General features: G+C 34.7%; 1 protein-coding gene across 1 annotated transcript; it reads left to right on the top strand.

Moving 5' to 3' along the window:
- The first annotated feature begins 17110 nt into the window (after positions 1-17110).
- LOC141601036 (alkane hydroxylase MAH1-like) lies at positions 17111-18016 on the top strand. The gene has a single exon (XM_074421298.1). It carries the CDS (start codon positions 17111-17113, stop codon positions 18014-18016), a length of 906 nt encoding a protein of 301 aa, XP_074277399.1.
- Positions 18017-19212: the final 1196 nt, after the last annotated feature.

The raw sequence follows: 19212 nt of genomic DNA, 5'->3' as shown, positions 1-19212 counted from the left end.
ATGCGCGCTGCTGACCTATTAGGACTCATACACACGGATGTATGTGGACCTATATCAATCACCGCACGAGAAGGCTATAGGTATTTCATCACTTTCACGGACGATTTAAGTAGATATGGCTATGTCTACTTAATGAAGCACAAAAGTGAATCCTTTGAGAAATTCAAAGAATACCGAACAGTGTACGAACCTCTTGGGTAGAAAGATTAAAACACTACGTTCAGATCGTGGTGGCGAGTATCTTTCTCACGAGTTTGATCAACACCTTAAAGACTGTGGGATTGCCTTACAGTTAACTCCACCTGGAACACCTCAGTTGAATGGTGTGTCCGAACGGAGAAATCGAACACTTCTTGATATGGTTCGATCCATGATGAGTCACACGGTATTACCTGATTCATTATGGGGTTATGCTCTTATGTCAGCCGCTCTAATACTTAACCGAAGTCCGTCTAAAGCTGTTGACAAGACTCCATATGAACTATGGAAGGGAACGGTCCCTAACTTGTCCTTTATACGGGTTTGGGGCTGCGAGGCTTATGTCAAGTGGAGACACGAGGATAAGCTCGGCCCGCGATCGGTCAAGACATACTTTATAGGTTATCCTAAAGGAACGCTTGGTCATTACTTTTATTCGCCAACCGAACAACGTGTTTTTGTTGCGGCTAGTGCGACATTCTTGGAGAAGGAATTTCTCGAGAATGCAAAGAGTGAAGAACCTTCGACCTGTCGGAGATTCCAGAACCAAATATCGAGCAACCATTGGAGGAACCAGTTCCTTCAATCCCGGCTGCGGTTAATATTCCTGAGGAACCTAGTAGGTCGGGAAAGGTCTCTATTCCTCCGGACAGATACATTGGTATGGTCGAGGAACATGACATAGATGACGTTCTACTCTTAACGAGTAGTGAACCCGCAACCTATAAAGGTGCCATGACTAGTTCTGACTCAAAGCTATGGCTTGAGGCCATGCAATCCGAGATAGACTCCATGTACGAGAACAACGTGTGGGATCTTGTTGACTTACCTGCTAAGGTTCGTCCCCTTCAATGCAAATGGCTTTACAAGATAAAGCATTCTGTGGAAGGTCAGCAAGATATCTACAAAGCACGACTAGTTGCTAAAGGTTTCACCCAAGTGCCAGGTTTGCACTACGATGAGATTTTTGCACCCGTAGTCATGCTGCGTTCCATTTGGATTATCTTAGCGATTGCCGCCTTTCATGACTATGAAATTTGGCAAATGGACGTGAAAACCGCCCTCTTAAACGACTTTTTGGAGGAAGAGTTGTACATGGTACAACCCGAAGGTTTCATCGATCCACAAAATCCTAAGAAAGTGTGCAAGCTTAAGCGTTCCATTTATGGACTTAAGCAAGCATCTCGGAGTTGGAATCATCGCTTCGACCAAGTGATAAAAGAAAATGGATTTACTCGATCGGTCGAGGAACCATGTCTATATATCAAGTCGAGTGGGAGCAAGATTGTCTTCCTAATATTGTATGTTGACGACATACTCCTGATTGGGAATGACATACCTCTCTTAACTTCGATGAAAGTATGGTTGAAGAACCATTTCCAGATGAAAGATCTGGGTGAGGCGCAAAGAATTTTGGGCATCCGTATCTATCGAGATAGATCACGTCGGATGTTATCTCTCAGTCAGGAGTCTTATATAGACAAAGTCCTAGAGAGATTCAGCATGACTAACTCCAAGAAGGGGTTTCTTCCTATGGCTCCAGGGGTGCACTCCGAACAAGTCTCGGCACCGGAGACACCGGAAGAGAAAGAGCGCATGACACGGATTCCTTATGCTTCGGCTATAGGATCAATCATGTATGCCATGATATGCACACGTCCGGACGTGGCATATGCATTGAGTATGACAAGTCGATTCCAACAAAGATCCGGTGAATCACATTGGCTGGCTGTCAAGAACATTCTTAAGTACCTACGGAGGACTAAAGATTGGGCATTGACTTACGGAGGCAAACAAAAGCTATGCGCAACCGGTTACGCAGATGTTAGCTTCCAAACGGATCGAGATGACTCGAAATCTCAGTCTGGATTCGTTTTTACTCTTAATGGCGCTGCAGTCAGCTGGAAGAGTTCCAAACATAGAGTTACAGCAGATTCTACGACTGAGTCCGAGTACTATGCCGCGTATGACATGTACAACGAAAAGCTCATCTAATCTGAGATTACGTGGAGCAAAAGGAAGTAGTGATAGGAAAGATTGCTACACATGATAATATAGCAGATCCTCTCACTAAACCATTACGACAAGTTAAGCATGAAGGGCACGTTAATTCCATGGGAATCAAACGTGTTCCTAAGTTGTAGTACTCTTTTATGGATTAGATTCATTCTCTTTTGTACTCTATACAACATCATCGTTTTGATATTTATATATTTTGTTTTTCATGTGGAATTGTACGACAATTTTGAACACCACAAAGTGAACTGAACAAACATTATATTTTTAGTCCTTAATTGCCCACATGAGCTGATAACTCTGGCAATTATTTTGTGACGTTGGTTGATGGTGGGTTCAACGAGCCATAAGTCAAACGGTTGACTGACCAATCACAGAGGCGAGTTATACGGATATCTCGTAGGACACAATTGTGACATCGACGTGGAGTCCTAAATGTTTTATAACATTCGTTGTCAGGTCGTGGATAGGACCTCCATGGTGATCCTAAGAGTCGATTCTTTTGACTATCGACTGTCTCTTGAGACTACGGCAGATTTTGGGTGACTTTGGTTTCTTTCTCACGGTCATCCGTAACAGGGGGCCAAGTAGATTTTTTCTGGGTCATTTCATGCTGTGCTTAGATCGGAAGGAGTCGAGTTGTAGGAAATATTCAGCCTTTATCAGGTACTCGATATTTCTCGGGGCCACTCGAGGAGTCAGAATCGAAATGCATGGTCATGCTCGGATACGGATTCGCTTTATCAGTTAAGTTACTCTCTAGTCGGGGAAACCACTCTTGACACAGATCGATTGTAAAATACGACCTTTGCGGATCCGGATCTGCAAATTGTTTTACATTGAGTGGGAGAAATTTTAAATGAATATGAGAATCGGTTATCGCACATACACTTGTACGGACAAGTGGGAGTTTGTTGGAGCTTGTGTCCTTCAGTTAGTGCGGATAACGTCATTGCACATACACTTGTACGGACAAGTGGGAGCTTGTTGGGGCTGGTGTCCTTAACAGTTAGTGCAAGGACTTATAAATCTCTAAAAGGATCAAAGGGCATACTTTTGGTATTATTATCAGTTGATCCACGTTTATCAATAACGGTTGGCTTGCTAGATAAGTTTGACGTTATTGTCATACAGATGGCGGTGATCAACTGGTCCCTAAAAGTCACACCTATAGGATGCGTTTGAGAGATGTGACGGTATGAAAATACAGTCATGTTGATGCCTAATATGACTAACCAGTTAGTCAGAGTTATTGACTAGTAATTAGTCAAACGCGATGTTGAGATAATTATTTAATACGGATTAAATAAAAATGGTTAAGGCGAATTAAGCAGTTAATTCGTAAATTAAATATAAACGATTTATATTTAATTAATGTATATTGAATTTATTTAATTATACAATATTGTCTTTGTCGGACATGTATTAATATATCGACTGAGTCATGTCACCAGTTGATACGTTAATAACCGATAACCGATGACGATTTATAATTGAAAACCCGTCATATACATTTTAGTAATTTTGAGCTGAACTACGAGTTAGAATAAGGAGGAAGTGAAAGCCCTCTCCCTCCCCTTGGGCTCTCGGTTTGGCCGAACAAGACAAAAGGAGAGAGCCTCTCTCCTTTTGACCTAAGCATAATCATTTGCACACAAAACTAGGGTTTTGGAGAAGAATTCTCTCTGAAACCTAGATCTCTCATCAGAAAACTCACATAAACTCTCTCAATATTGCAAGTCAATTAGAGAGCACTTTCTAGCACAAGGGGCATAGTCTCAGACGGTCTTGGGTGCAACGATTAGGAGGAAATCTACTTTGATTTCTGTTCTTAGGCCGAATTTGCAAGGACCCGAGGTTGATTCTTTACCTTTTATCGTTTCTCTTGTATTTTGTTTTATGACTATAATTCACATGTAAATTTGCGTTATAATCCTTAAATTAAAGGGTCTTATACGGATATTACCCCACATTCATCTTGCATGGCTTTACACCAAGCGGGATTAGTAATGGCGACACGAAAGGTGGGAGGTTCAACGTCTGTAGTAATGGCTGCAAGAAACTGTCGATGGCTAGTGGAAAAATTATGACAATTAATATAATTAGCAAGAGCATAAGGAGTACCTGAGGAAGGAGCATGTGGTGAGCTAGGAGGAGATGGCGAGGGTGTGCGTTCAGCAGCTGTTCCAACAACAAAACCCCTTAATCGAGAAGACGGAAATTTGATACGTTTTCCACGACCACCTTCATCAGAAGTGCTGTGTGTAGTGGCATTAGTGACACACCCATCTTCATTGCCCACAACATCAGACCCATTTCTCCCATTTCCCGGGGCAGACAAGTTCGTGATGCTAGACCCCCCGACGGTCTGGTCACTAGACTCCCCCTCAGGCGCGCCAATCATACCAGCCCCCCCCCCCCCCCCTCGACACCATCCATCACGGTAGCATCATCCAATAGCGGGGGAGATACAGAAATTCCTTCATCATCAAATAAAGACGGAATAGGAACAGAGGGTAAAGGAGAAGAAGGCGGGGTTTCAGCATAAGGAAAAGAATTATCGTAAAAATGGACATCCCGAGAGACAAAGATATTTCCCGTAGCAAGTTCATACACCTTCCAACCCTTTTTGTTATGGGGGTAACCAATAAAGACACATTTACGACTCCGCCGAGCAAATTTATCGCCCTTAGTATTTTGATTGTGGACAAAACATAAGCAACCAAAGACACGAAGGTTGACATAAGAGGGAGCAGAGCCGAAGAGAATTTCATATGGGGTTTTATTTTGGAGTAATGGTGACGGGGTACGATTAATTAAATGAGCAGCAGTTAAGACACATTCTCCCCAAAAAAACGTAGGAAGATTGCCTTGAAACATTAGAGACCGAGCAACATTTAAAATATGTCGATGCTTGCGTTCAACACGCCCATTTTGTTGAGGCGTGCCAACACAAGAGGTTTGAAAAAACACACCAGTTTTGAAAAAAAAAAATCTGCCATGGAATTAAACTCCGTGCCATTATCACTACGGACAATTTTAACCCGCTTAGCAAACTGATTTTTGACCATAGCAAAAAAACTTAAAAACATGTCGGGAACCTCGGTTTTATCGAGCAACAAATATACCCACACGGCCCTGGAACAATCGTCTACAATGGTCAAAAAATACTTCGCCCCACAGGAAGAGGGTGTTCTATAAGGACCCCATAAATCACAATGAATTAGAGAAAAAATTTCCGAGGCTTTATTATCATTCAAACAAAAGCTTTGTCTAACATGTTTAGCTTGATGACAAATATCACAAATATGATTAGAATCGAAAATAATGTTCTTAGCAAACGGAATTAATTTAACCACTTTATTTGACGGATGCCCAAGACGTCGATGCCACAACACAAAAGAGTCATCCGTGCTCACCCGATGAACCGCTGGAGTCGCTACTGCCGCACACAAGAAATAAAGGCCATCCCGTAGCTCACCGGCTCCAATCCTCATCTTCTTCGAAGGGTCCTGAATAGAGCAAGAAGTATTATTAAAACTTAGCACACACGGAGACGTAGTGGTCAGCTGAGAAACAGATAAAAGATTGCATGTTAGGCTAGGGACGTATAAAACATCACGAAGAATAAGATGAGAATTAAATAAAACAATTCCAGCAATTGTAGCAAAAACACGATGCTCATTAGGAAGAGTCACAGGGCAGGGCGAGATAGTGTGTCGATCCGTCAAACAAGTAATATCACCCGTAACATGATGAGAAGCCCCTGTGTCAATGATCCAAGCATGAGACATACCACTTAATCGATCGGAGGTGCCAATATAGTCAGTAGTAAGTGCGTTGGCGCGTACATGTTCACGAGCAGCACTGCGTAATTTAGCCCGATTCTTGACCTCATCGACAGTACGAGGACGGTCTCCCCACCAGTCGGGAAAATTTTGAGATTTGATAAAACATGAATGAACCTCATGTCCACGACCAGTGCAATGGGAACAAAGTAATTTCCTTTTTTCTTGTTTTTCATTGTCGCGAAGAATACGCCAATCAACAGTGGAAGAAGACGGATGAGAGTCACGATGAACGGCACAGGCCATGATATCTGTAACGTCCTCAACCACCGCGCCAGAACCACCACGAAGCCGCTCCTCTTGTAAAACAACTTAATAGGCACGATTAAGAGTGGGCAGGGGATCCAAAGCAAGCTGATTGGAACGAATTGTCCCATATAAAGAAGCATCAAGACCCATCAAGAACTTGTGTAATCGTTCATTATCTTGACGAGCGATAACGGTTTTGTTAATCTGACACAAGCAGAGACCACACAAACACGCGAAAGGAGGTTCATGTGCAGCAATGGCGTCCCAAAGTCCTTTTAATTGACCGTAGTACGCAGTGACGGACATCCCCTTTTGTTGTTTACAATTTTTGAGTTGAGTCTTGAGTTCATGGATTTTGGAGCCATCAATAACAGAGAACCGCTCCTTCAAATCGTCCCAAAGCAATCGAGCATCTTCGCAATATGTGACCGTCTCTTTGACAGAAGGGTCAATAGTGTGCATAATCCATTGAACAATGGTACATTGAACAACTTCCCATTGTTCAAGGAGAAAAGGATCCGTGGGTTTAGCAATAGTGCCATCGCAAAACCCGAATTTGCGTCTCGATTTACGAGACATACGCATCGACCGACTCCATTCTTCATAATTGTCGTGTCGGAGTTTTATATGGTGGATAGTCTGACCCGGACCATCTTGATTACCAAGATAGTAAGGCGAGAGGACATTAATTGTTGAAGTGGATGAATTATTCTCAATGTGCTCTGCATCTTTACTCATCGTTTGTTTCTGTTTTTCTGATTTTTTTTTTTTTTTTTTTTTTGATAATGTAAGGACAATATTATTGATAATGTAAGTGAGTAGTGAATACTTCTGTGTCCTTCCATTCATCCAAAATAAGCTATTTATACAAGTTAAGGAAGAAACTCAAAGGATGCTATTAAATGGATACATTGTATCATCTAACTTATGATTACTATGATGCATTGTTATCATATGACTTCAATCATCTTGATTACCAAGAACGGTAGTACCGAGGACAGGCCTTTCGGCCTAATAAACTGAATTCCACGCAAACCATCGTCTACCATCTTATTTCAAAAGGTAATTACCGAGAGCCCTAATTTTCAATTTGAAATCGCATTTTATTAGTAGATCGGATTATTATGAATTAATCGTATTATTTTTCAATCTGTTTACTGTTGCTAATAAGATTAGTTGTTTAGTCAGTTTATTGTTCTTAATCGGATTATTTGTGTTAATCGGTTTACAATTGCTCATCAGATTACTATGAATTAGTCGGATTGTTGTTGTTAAGCGAATTCCGTAATATTTTCAGCCCTACTAATATGAATTTATTGATTGGTGTGATTATCGTTATAATTTATTGATTAGAGTGTGTTTGTTGTTATTTATTATAATCGGTTTATTGTTGCTCATCAGATTACTATGAATTAATCGAATTGTCGCTGTTAAGGGGATTACTATTGCTGTTAATCGGATTCCGTAATATTTTCAGTCCTCCTACTACTATGCATTTAATGATTGGTCATGATTGTTTGAGTTATACTGCACGAAAGGCTAACATTTGGGCTATACAAACTAGACAATATTGTCTTTCCATCTTTTAAATAATCAAATATACCCTCTTGTTCATGACTCCGACTTATATAACGTACGAGTACTACATGTGATATTGTTGTCTGGCCTGCCCGATTACCGCTCTGGTACATTTTTAGTAGTAATATTCTCAGTTTCATATCAACACCACCGCTGGATTTGTCGCGACATGCATCTCTTAGAAAAATCGCTTTGAAAATAAATGTTCGTCACAATAGAACTTAATTGTTTATGAATTGTCGAGTAATAGTTTTAGTACTTTTATTGTGTGAGACGGTCTCCCACTTTATGATTGTGCCTTTTTACATAACCACTTATTTATTGATAGATATAAATGAGTGATTTTCTATACCAAAAAAAAAAAAAAACCCATCTTATACTGGAAGATCATCTTATTATATAATTTGTGATGTCAATGTGTTGGTTTTATTGAGCGAGACGGTCGTCCACTTAGCATAGTCAAAACTGCTTATCAAACTTGAGCTTCTCCCCTTGTTCTTTCTCTAATGAACTGAATGGAGTTGAACTGAGCTGAACTGAATGGAGCTGAATCGAATCGAAATAATGAATCAAATCAATTGAGTGAATCAAATCGAATGGAGCTGAGCTGGACTGAATGAATCGAATCAATAGAGTGATCTGAGTGAGTTGAATCAATCGAATCAATAAAGTCAATTGAGTGAATCGAAATAAAATAATCATATTAATATTAATATTAATAATATTTAATATTATTGTTATTATCAACTATAATAATAATAATATTCATAGTATAATACTATTTATACTAAAATTAATATTTTTAAGAAAAAATATTATAATATTATACTCCCTCTGTCCCGGTAATTTGTTGTCCTATTCCATTTTGGGGTGTCTCATTCAATTATTGTCCTTTCTATTTTAAGAATGAACTTGATGAGCAATTTGATCATTCACACTCAATTTGGTCCGCTTGTCATTTTATAATTGGCCCTTCCTCTTTCCTTGGTCTTTGTGCCAAAACCAAAGGACAACAATTGACCGGGATAGAGGGAGGATTATATGAATAATCATAAATTATAATAATGAAAAAATAGTAATTTTTTACTAATAATATTCTTAATAACAATAATAAATAATAATGTCAATATTAATAATGATATTAGTAAAAATAATTGTTTCGAATAAAAACACTCAAGTAAGCGTTGCTCGAATCCGGGTCGGGTCAGTGCGCTCCTCTCAGACGATGGCACCTCGAACATATGCTTGCTCTCTCCGGATGGATCTTTCACGCGTAACAAATAGGGCCTCGGAGGGTTCGCAATAGGTCCTTCTCTGATGCCTTACGGTACTGGTGGATAGTTGGGACCTTGCTTGAAGCTAAGGTTTCCGTGTCCTCTCATAGTAGCTCGAGTAGTCTTACTTCTAGAGAGAGGAAGTTGTTGCTGGGAAGTATTTTACCATTGATGGGTGAAGGTATTTATAGATTTCTATGTGTACCTCAAATGATGGCTGGCAAGCATGGTTACCATATTCGCTATGAATACGCCTTATCGATTCGCGAATCGCTTATAAAAAATGTGTTATATGTATTTTTAGTAATCAGTTGATAGAATTCGCTTTTAACAATTCGTGATTCGTAGAGTATCAAGCGAATCCGTAACCATGTTGGCAAGCGTGTTGACTTGTATGACCTTGTATTGGCTATTGGGTCAAGTCGGTTGGGCGTGCCCCATAATATTAATAATAAATGTTATTAATTTTAATAATAATACCAATAATTATAACAACAACAACAACAACAACAACAACAACAACAACAACAACAATACTAATAATAATAATAATAATAATAATAATAATAATAATAATAATAATAATAATAATAATAACAATAATAATAATAAATAATATTATTATTAACATTAATAACATTATTATTCATTTTAACAACAACAACAACAACAACAACATTATTATTCATTTTAATAATAATATTCATAATAATAATAATAATAAATAAATTATTAATAACATTATTATTAACACTATTATTAAATATAATAATAATAATAATAATAATAATAATAATAATAATAATAATAAAGAATAATATTAAAAAAATAGTATTATTGATAACAAAATTAATAATAACTATTAAATTTAAGATGAGTAAAAAAAATGAGTCAACTTAATAGAGTGAATCGAATCAATCGAATCAATCGAATGGAGCCGAATGAGCTGAATGGAGCCGAACGAAATGAATCAATTGAATGGAGCCGAATCGAATCGAATGAATCGAATCGAATAGAGTGAAATTTGAACTAAAGTAGGCTGAAAATAAGCCAGAAAGAATAGGGCCTTAATGATGCTCTTAGGTTGCACGTAAAGTTATAATGAGCTACGGCCAACATACTATTTTCTAATTTTGACATAGCTAAGCTGCATCCGCATCGAAACTTAATGATGTCATTTGTTTAAAAATGACTAAAATAATAGACAATAAACTTTTGATGCAGGTTTTACTCTTTTGTTTTCTCTTGGTTGGCTTAAAAAAAAAACTCACTAAATTGCTTAGTATATATTGATGGTTTCTAATGAACTTATTAAAATTATGTCTCTGTTACTTTTATTTTTATTTTTATATATTGTATGCATCTTTTCTCTCCGTCACAATATAAATATATAAGCCTCTTAATTAAATTGCATGCCTAAATAGTAAAAGCAATTATGTTAGTAGTGAAACGAAGTGTAATAACATTGGATATAATAATATGATAGTAATCACTCATTTGAATAGTCAAAGTAACAATATTAGCAACGAGCGGTAGTACTGAAAGTAATTGAAGTAACAACGGGAGTAGTGAAATTTTCAATATTAATGCGGAAGTAGTGAAAGTAACAATAATTACGGCTGAAGTAGTGAAAGTAACAATAGTAATAACGAATGTAATAAGTAACAATACTAACAACAAAAGAAAGTGTATATATGAACAATTAGCTAACCAATCGATTTAAGTAAAATGTTAATAGCGGGAATAGTGAATTTATGTCATAATTGATTTCATTGTAATTTTAGGATATGTAATAGAAAATATATTAATGATAAATTTACGAGTTATGCAACTTGAAAGTAGTTTTATTTAATTGAAAATAAATCTTAATGCTAAATAGAGGTAGCCCGGGAGGGGGCAGGCACCAATACTAGTACTATATATATAATCTAGAAACCAAGGGGCTTCTATGTAAGTAGATAAATTTATTTAATTTCATTGTACTATATAGTTTATTAGATGTAAAAAGATATTTAACATAGACAAATATAGGCCCTGTTTGGTAAACAGCGGATTAATATTAGTAGAAGCAGATTTAGAAAGCAGATTTGACTAGCATAATGATTTAGCGGGTTTGACTAGCAGATTTATTTAGCATAATTGTTTTAGCGGTGTTTGGTAATTGACAGTTTTAGATTAACAGATTGTTTAGATTCTTTGTAAAATGACAAATAAGGATTTGAATAAATTACTTATTAAATATAAAAGGAAGGTTAATATTTTTTAAGGGGGGTAAATAAGACAATATTTTTTCTTTCTAATCCGCTAACCTAATATGCTAGTTGGAGCAGCATATTGCAAAATAGCATATTATGCTATTTCAATATGCCATTAACCAAACGCTCTAAATAGCATATTCGTAAGTCAAACATGCTAAATCTCTCCAATATGCTGAAATTTGGCCAATATGCCATTTACCAAACAGAGCCATAATATAAGTATGTTATGTTTTGGAAACTAATCAAACTATGTGAAGGGATTAATTCAAAATTGCTTTTAAAGATACAATATTCATAATTTGTATGTTTTATAAAATTAGAAAATCAATTGATTTAAAAATTAAATTTCAAAATATACTATATTCCATAATCTGTATATTCCATAAATTAGATAATCAAGTGATTTAAAAATTAAATTTGATAAAATAATTGCATTAACTTTGGATGTGGCAAATATGATAGTAATTGATATAGAATTCGTAGGTTTTGAACGAACGAATTAGGGTTTGTAAAACTGGCAGCGGAATAATATTTAAAACGGATTGAAAATCTTGAAAGCTAATGAATAATAGGCTGTTTTTGTGCGGATTTTCGTGTAAAAGGTCAGAACCACGGAATTAGGTTGAATGATTTGCGTGAATTGGAACAAAGTAACCGGAAAGATTAGCGAATCTTGTTTTAACCTCGCAAGGTTATAGCTCGATTTGGTATAACTCAGCCTCGCAAGGAAGAGTTGAAAATTTAATCTCGCAAGACTAAACCCTAGTTTCACAAACTGTGAACTTTTATTAATTCTCTCAAAACTGAAAACCAAAGTTACATCCAGGCCTTATTTATACTTAATTGACTCCTACGGTTGCTTGGGCAACAAGCTAATTCCAACTCATTTCCTAAACTAATTAGGAAATGTTATTTAACTAATAAACTAAATAGAATCAGATATGTAGAATTCTAATTAATCTAGGATTAGGAAATAACAAAGTTTTCCTAAACTTATTCGAAAACAAATAACAATAATAAATTAATTAAGTTAATCCTAAAACACGACCTGGAACTCGTGTTACTACACAGCCTAGTAAACTGTGTCCTCCTGCTCCATTTCCTTCCCATAACCACATCCTTTGGACCAGACTCGAAACCAAAGTCTAATTAAGGTCTCATTTGATTGTTGCTCCGAGTATGCTCCTGCATCAGTAATCCTTCATATTACTAATAAACCTAACAATAATAACAACGAGAGTAGTGAAAGTAATAGTAACAACGAGCGTAGTGAAATTAACATTATTAAATGCAGGAGTAGTGAACGAAACGATAATGACGGCAAGAGTAGCGAAAGTAATAGTAATCACAACAAATGTAACGAATGTAACAATAGGAAAAACTGATAAAGTATGAAAAATTAGTTAACAACTCAATTTAAGAAAAAAAATTATTTATTTAAAATTAAGTTTGATAAAATTAATGGGAATTGATATACCCGTAAAAATAGCGTGAGTAGTCAAAAAAACAACAATAATCGGAGGAGTAGTGAATGTAATAGTATTATCATGATATTTCGTGAAAGTAATAATATTAACAGCGGGAGTAGTGAATGTGTCTTATAATTTTTTGACAAATTCTACAACATTATAAATGGTAAACGTATAAGTTAAGCAAATATAACGTACTTTTATTTCCTAGAAAATAAAATTTGAAGATAAATAGAAGTACCCCGGACAAGACCGAGCACCAAACATAGTAGATATAGATGTTGAAGAGGTGTGAGCGTTTAGGTTTAATTAAACTTTAAACCTTAATAATTGACTTTGAAGCCCAAAAAACTAGAAAAATAAGGATCAACTAGTTATATATAGTTATTAGGCCTCCGAATTAGTTTTCGCTTAAGGGTTATGAAATTCTTGACACGACCCCCCATGTAATGACTAAAAAAATGTACTATTGAAAATCACAGGATTCACAACCCATGTTTTTTAACATATACTCCGTATTCTCTTCAATCTGTTCCATATCATTCTACCTATCTATACTATATAGTTAAAAGGCAACTTAATACATTTAATTTTTTGCCATGTAGGATTATCATAATTAAATTCTATTAATTTATATTGTTAATATTAAGGCTACTTTAATAAATTTATTAAAATTCATTATAAGGTTTAGTAATATTTTTTTTGTGTGGAAACCATAAGATCATGATTTAAATTATAAAAATAAATTAAGAGTTTAGTCTCATCATTTAAATCATTCAATTTGTTCATCTAACTCCTCATTAACCATAAATATAGTAGCTAAAAGGTCTTATATAGTAAATAAAAAATCTAATAATTTGGATTATAAAGCTACTAATATCTACAAATTTATAAATATAATTAAAAGGAAAACCAAAATATCTATCATCATCAATATGTCATATTTTAACTATATAGTTAAAAGGCAACTTAATACATTTAATTTTTTTGCCATGTAGGATTATCAATTTATCATAATTAAATTCTATTAATTTATATTGTTAATATTAAGGCTACTTTAATAAATTTATTAAAACTCATTATAAGGTTTAGTAATATTTATTTTTGTGTGGAAACCATAAGATCATGATTTAAATTATAAAAATAAATTAAGAATTTACTATCATCATTTAAATCATTCAATTTGTTCATCTAACTCCTCCTTAACCGTAAACATAGTAGCTAAAAGGTCTGATATGTAGTAAATAAAAAATCTAATAATTTGGATTATAAAGCTACTAATATCTACAAATTTATAAATATAACTAAAAGGAAAACCAAAATATCTATCATCATCAATATATCATATTTTAATTACATATACAAGATAACTTTTTAAACGACTTTTATGTAAAGTGGAGTTTGTAAGAAAAAAAATTAATAATAATAATAATAGTACTAGTAGTAGTAGTAGTACTAGTAATAATAATAATAATAATAATAATAATAATAATAATAATAATAATAATAATAATAATAATAATAATAATAATAATAATAATAATAATAACAAGAACAATAACAAGAACAATAACAATAACAATAATAATAACAACAAGAATAACAATAACAATAACAATAACAATAACAATAACAATAACAATAACAATAACAATAACAATAATAATAATAATAATAATAATAATAATAATAATAATAATAATAATAATAATAATAATAATAATAATAATAATAATAATAATAATAATAATAATGCAAACCTTTTACATACCATTTCTCATTTTCCCATATTTATGTTTATATTAAATTTCATAATAATGAAAAATGGATGTTCAAAAGTCATGAACTTGATCTTTATTTATACCTATATTAAATTTGATAATAATGAAAACATAATATTTAATAGCCATAAAACGCATCCTCAATTGTTTATATATTTTTTATGGAAGGCAAAATTTGTAAGCAAAAAATTTCTTATCTATATCGTTAGTAGAATGGTATATGTCACCGATATTATTAACTAATTTGTTTTATTTTTATATTGGAAGTTTCATTGGGTTATGAAGTGTTCATCACATCTTCAATTTCGCGTATGTGTTTGTTTTGTTCTCATTTAGGTGCTATCAAGAATTTATTGTGTTTAGCTCTTCTAAGGTAAGTATACTTACATCTTTACGATTTGATTATCATTCCCTCTTTTTTTCATTACTTAAGGTGAAACTATGTTAATAACGATAATATTGCATAAAACAAACTCCATTATTATTGTGTTACTTTTTTTTAATAAGTATGATTTATTGAAGAAAGAAGATTATAAGGAGAAGTGAAATACTAAGATTGCTTAAACAACTATATTTTACATACTAACTAAAGATTGGTGACATCAACGTGGAATCGTGGATGATTAATAATTTTTTGAGCATTTATTATATATATTTTGAAATATCACAAAAACTCCGGAGAGACGGTCTCTCAATAGCGTTATTGAGAGACCTCTCACATGATAGGGTGAGGGACTCACTGAATTTCATTTTTTCCTATTATGTCTCCCACTAAATTAGTGGGAGACGGTCTCTCATAAGACCCACTGTTGAAATATATGGCTAAAAGGTGGAAAATTTGAGGGGATGACATAACATTTTTTGTATAATATTGTTTAATAGGTGAAGTATTCGGCTATAATGATCCAATTTTTGTTCAAGTTGTTGCTGCTTTAAAATTTTTAGTTCCGCAATTTATTATTGTATTAGCTTCAATTTTATGGGGGTATGAAATGTTAGTTTTGTCATAACATTTCTAATAGTGTGTTTTATGTTATTTTCAGAATTGTTGATGAAATTTTGATATCTAATTTGTGAGGGTGCTCTATCTTTGGGGATCTTTGTTTGATAATATAGTTTTTTTTAATTTGATTATATGAATACTTATATTATTAATTCATTAATTTTAGCTTGCATTGAGTTACTTTAGTTTTGATAGGGGTATCTTAGTATATCTAATTATGAAATTTTAATTTCTGATAAACTGTTGTATAAAAGACAAATTAAATTTATACAACCCTTAAAACATGAAAACCGTGAATTGAATTGATCATAGTATGTTATTGTATTAAATCACTAAAGTATTACACTAGAAACACAACAACCCGTGAATTTTACGGGTCACAAAACTAGTTTACTTTTTATAGGTGAAACCTTATAAATTTTGACTATAATTTGATCATGCACATTCATTATGGTTCAGTTGTTATCCACTAACAACCCCTATAAATGACCGCCTTTCATTTCTTTGATCTTTGTGGAAAAAAAAACAAAGTTAATAAATAACCGGAAAAAGGGAGTTCATTTAAATCACCTTTCGTTATTATTTAATGTTTATAAATAGTTTGAGAAATGAGGTGAGCCCGTAATACCAAGCCTCAATAATAATCTCGAGTATGTGGCTAAACTAAGTATGTCTACAACAGCACCCGGTAAATTGATTACGTAGCAACCTACCTATTGAGCGGTCTTGGATTCTTTCCATTTTCTTAAAAGAAATGAATCTTTATTGACTACTAATGGTTCGGATCAAATATTGTGATTATAAAATATTTGTAATCATTTCATAAAAATCACTTTTTGATGGATGGTGAAAGAAAATATAATAAAATATGGGTGTATTAGAGAGAAAATGGAGAGAATCTAAATTTCCTACTGAGACAGTACTGACATAAATGAATAAATGATACACACAAAAACTCGGTACGGTCTCTCACTAAGTTATTGAGAGACTATTTTGTCGTACCTCATTTATTTAATTTTCGTACCTCTTTTATTATTTATTGTGACTCAATATATCTCTTTTATTGGATACATATTTTCATAATTGTACCTATTTTATCATATATTTTACCCATTTTTATTGGTACCCTATTTTATAGTATAACAATTTTCGTACCTTTTTTTTATCACTTTGTAATTAGTCTCCCAATAAATTTGTTCAGAGACCGACCCTCAACAAACCTAATCAGATTGATAAATGGAATTAATCCTTTAAATAGAGGTTACCTATCAATCATATTGGTATTCAGAATCCAATATCATTACAACTTCTTCCAACACAGTATATCATTTCATCTTATATTATATTGAAGGTCATGGAATTTCCTGGAATTCCAGAAATTTGCTTAACTTTCATTATTGTTTTCTGTCTTCACATACTATGTGAACAGAAAAAAAATGTGGCCTAATTCGACTTACATCACTGATTCACTGCCATGGATTTTAATTAACGTTCATCGGTTTCACGATATGTCGTTAGGCTTCTTGCGACGAAATAACAGGACCTACTTTCGTAGCGAAAAGTGGGTCGGAGCCAGTGACTTTCTGGCCACAACGGATCCGGCTAATGTCCACTACATAGCTACATCTAATTTCTCAAATTACCCGAAAGGGGATGCATACCGCAAGGCATTTGACATGATGGGTTACGCCTTGTTCAACAGTGACGACGACTGGAAGCAGTACAGGCGACTGATTCACACCTCTACCAAGAGCCCGAAATTCTTAAATTATTCAATCAAGACGGCCCATGCTAATCTGAACCAAATTCTGGTTCCGCTACTGAAGCATGCGTCCGAACATAGTGACCTTGTATTGGATTTGCAAGATGTGTTCCAAAGGTTCGCCTTGGACGTTACATGCAAGTCCTTGACCGGTCACGACCCAAAGTCTCTTGCCATCGACTTGCCAAAGATACCTTTCTTGGGTGTTATGGCTGATTTCGAAAGAGGCATCATTTACAGCATTGCCTTTCCTGAGTTATTATGGAAGTTACAACTGTTGTTACGTGTTGGCCCCGAGTATAGATTGAACCTTGCTCGTAAAGTCATCAACAGTTACACTAGCAACATCGTGTTCAAGAAACGACACGATGTGTTAACCAACAACTTTAACACTAACGAGGATGATAGTGTTGATTTCTTGGAATTACTCATAAAAGATGTCATGAAAAACGGTCATACCCAAATTACACACATTAATGATGACACATTCTTTAAAGACATAACCCTAACTTATGGCAGGTCGAGACACTATCAGCTCCACCATGACATGGTTCTCCTGGCTATTGACCACCCACGCTAAAGTCGAAGAGAAAATAAGGGATGAAATAAGGGCTAAAATTCAAGATTTAAAAGTTAAAGGATGGCGAGTCTTTAACTCTGAGGAGACTAGTAACCTGGTTTACCTCCACGCGGCATCCATTCCAATACAAGACACCCCGCCAACCCGACACTCTACCTAGCTACTGGCCAACCGGTATATCCAAAGACGAAGATATTAATCGCGTTATACGCGATGGCGAGAATGAAGTCACTATAGGGTGATAATTGCTCTGAGTTTGAGCCGGAAAGATGGATTTCGGATCGAGGTACGATTAAACATGAGCCATCAAGTAAATACATGATTTTCTATACGGGTCTGAGAGGTTGCTTGGGGAAAGATGGGGCTATGACCCAAATGAAGATGGTTGCTGCCACATTGATCCATAATTTCCGGTTCGAGCTCGTTAAAGGTCACAAAATCCAACCGGATGTGTCCATGATTTTGCACGTCAAGCATGGATTGAAGGTCAAAGTTCATAATCGATGGGCATGAGAAAGACACAGTTCAAAGTTTCTGATTATCGATCAAAGCAGGCCATGCGTTGATCAACATTCACGTAATTCATGTGTCTTACTCATCCATGCATCCATCCGTGACGATCCGTCCAATCTAGCTAGCTACTATTGTTTTCTATTGTGTTTATTGTGCTCCATGTTGTACTATTTATATCTATCTATATTACTAAAGGAAACTTTTTTGAATGATTACACAGACTCCAAGTAAAAGACTTTCAAACCATTTCTGTAATAACTATATTGATTAGAAATAGACTTATACTCATAACTCATTATCTAATTGCACCACCTCCTCATGAGCATGCTACAATTTGTAACGTAATACGGAGTACATGTTGACGTAGTATTATAGCTATAATTCTAGAGTTCTATATTAATAACCATGTACTACTAGAGTTCTAGCTAATAACCAAATGGGTTTGGTGTGATGGTTGCTCACCTCATCCCTTAACCATGAGGTCAGGGGTTCGATCTCTGCCCATGCGAATGGAGTAAACTCTTCAGTCATCCGTTTACGTATTCATGTGTACCCCCCCCCCCAATTTATTTAGGAGCCTTTAACAAGACATTACCAAATAAATAGGACTGTTATCATCTCGGTTTCCAGTGAATAACAAAGATAACAAACCAAAGTACTTTATATAAAATAACCATTAAAGG

The sequence above is a fragment of the Silene latifolia genome, chromosome 9, assembly GCF_048544455.1.
Source record: "Silene latifolia isolate original U9 population chromosome 9, ASM4854445v1, whole genome shotgun sequence".
Taxonomy (NCBI): Eukaryota; Viridiplantae; Streptophyta; class Magnoliopsida; order Caryophyllales; family Caryophyllaceae; genus Silene; species Silene latifolia.
This window is presented reverse-complemented; position numbering and strand designations above follow the sequence as displayed.